This window comes from Muntiacus reevesi, chromosome 9 (genome assembly GCF_963930625.1).
Source record: "Muntiacus reevesi chromosome 9, mMunRee1.1, whole genome shotgun sequence".
Taxonomy (NCBI): domain Eukaryota; kingdom Metazoa; phylum Chordata; class Mammalia; order Artiodactyla; family Cervidae; genus Muntiacus; species Muntiacus reevesi.
The window spans coordinates 6,480,268-6,482,636 of record NC_089257.1 but is presented as its reverse complement, the minus strand read 5'-3'; the positions used below and the strand labels follow the sequence as shown (position 1 = coordinate 6,482,636).

General features: G+C 35.7%; 1 protein-coding gene across 1 annotated transcript; it reads right to left on the bottom strand.

The window, feature by feature from the left end:
- Positions 1-622: 622 nt before the first annotated feature.
- LOC136175097 (olfactory receptor 4A15-like) lies at positions 623-1,540 on the bottom strand. The gene has a single exon (XM_065945406.1). The coding sequence runs from the start codon at positions 1,538-1,540 to the stop codon at positions 623-625; it is 918 nt and encodes a 305-aa protein (XP_065801478.1).
- Between the last annotated feature and the right edge of the window lie 829 nt (positions 1,541-2,369).

Here is a 2,369-nt window from a genome sequence, read left to right as displayed (position 1 = left end):
TCTTTTAGATTATTTTTATAAACATGACCTTGTTATTAAATTTAAATCTTTGAAACATTCTTCTTCAATCTTAAGATGGTAAGCAACAGAAATAAAATGATGTATAAATAATCTTGCAGATAGAAAAATTGTATCTATACTTCAAATATTAATAAGTATGTTTGTGTGTGGAGGAATTTATATTTTTAATTATTTTTTCTGAAATCTGTAATGTAATAAACCCTATTAATTCTGAAAAATATTGCATTATTTTAGAGAGAAATATGGTAAAATCTTCCCCTAATCTAATAAATTAACAGTGTTAACTATATAGCTTAACTCATCATATAGAACATAAATCTATAGTCTCAAAGAAACATTTTTTACCCCAAAACTATATGTACTTCCCCAAGAAATCAGGCAAATCATAAAAATGCATTTCAAACAAATATGTATTTTGAACTAGGAAATTTTGAAAATATTAAAGTATATTTTGATCATTCAAATTATTCAATAAGAGATGTTTTTCATCATACCCAAGTTATTTAGCCTGAGAAGATACTACAGTTAAAAAAAATCACATGTTGTTTCCCTGAGAAGAGCAATTTTTCATTGAAAATAGGTGACATATTTCCCTACGGCCTCATTTTCGTCTTCTGTTCCAGAGCTTTTTCATGGCATTTTGCATCTCTCCATTTCTTAGTGTATAGATCAGAGGGTTCAACATTGGGGTGACGATGGTGTAAAACACTGCCAAGTATTTATCAATGGGTAAGGTGGAAGGAGGTCTCACATACAGAAAAATACAGGGCACGAAGAAGAGGACCACCACAGTGACGTGGGAGCCACAGGTGGACAAGGCTCTGCGCCTCCCTTCCTGCCTGAGATCCTTCAGGGAGCGCAGGATGACCCCGTAGGAGAGGAGCAAGAGCGTGAAGAGGACCACACATGTTACCCCGTCACTGGCCCGCACTGTGAGGGCAATGATGCGGATGTCAGTGCAGGCCAGGTTTAACAAGGGGTACATGTCACATCCGAAGTGGTCAATGACATTGGGGCCACAGAAGGGGAGACTGTAAACAAAGAGAATATGACCGATAGCATGTACAAACCCCCCAGTCCAGGCTAACAGCAGTAACAGAACACAGACCCGTTGATTCATCACTGTCATATAATGCAGAGGCTTGCAGATGGCCACGTAGCGGTCATAGGCCATGACTACCAGGAGCAAAATCTCAGCACCACCAAATAAGTGCTCTGTAAAAAGCTGGGTCATGCATGCTTGGAATGAAATGGTTTTCTTCGTGCAGGATAAGTCTATAATCATATTTGGGGTGACTGTAGTAAAATAAACAGCATCCATAAATGATAAGTTGCCAAGAAAGAAGTACATGGGGATGCCAAGCGCTGGGCTGCACACCACAGTCAGGACAATGAGAAGATTGCCCGCCATGGTCACGATGTAGATGAGCAAGAAGATGACAGATAGTATCTTCTGACCCTGGGGGCTCTGAGTGAGCCCCAAGAGGACAAACTCAGTTACATTGTTCCCTTGTTCCATGGGTCTTTCTGCATCTTTTATTCAGAGTTCAGGATGACATTTCCTATCAATATAATTCTTATGACTGACTTCCTGACGTGTCATGATAATTTGTTCATTCATTCAACAAATGAGCAGTATGGTTCTTATACTTTCAGATATTATTAATATGATCAAGGCTTATTAGAACATCATCATTAATCTCAAAATCTTGCACACTAATAGAGAGGCAATTAATTAGAGACATTTGTGGGAAAATGATACATCATTAAATAAATGAGGTGTCACTATTAGCTTTCCATCTGGAAGCTAATTATTGTACATATAGCTAATAACTATTAAAAATAAAAAAATTGGTTAAAAGTTTAATAAAAATGTAAAGCAAGATTTACTTTATATTTACTATCCATTTCATAAAGGAGGTACACTTCTTCATTCTAGGGTTGAAAGAATATTCTTAACCAATCCTTGAAATCTCAAATAGGTTTTTTGACAATTTCATGATTTTTAAGGATTTAGGAAATGATACCAAAACAGCAATAGATGAAATGTTCGAAGAAAGACTTACATATTGGATGATACAGAGAGTTATCATCTAATGAAGAAAAGGTAAACATAAAAGTATGAAATGTGGAATAAAATATCAACAAAAAAATTAACACAAGACTGCTTCTAAATGGCCAAAAAATATGATAGGAGGCCTAAACCACCTGTGAACAAAAAAATAGGACTTTAAGTCACTGTTTACTTATTACAGTATTTGTTCGAATTCTTGAGGGTCACTCAGTCAAGGTCTATAGATGTTACCTCATCTTTTAATTAACACACAATGTTAGAGAACATACAAATT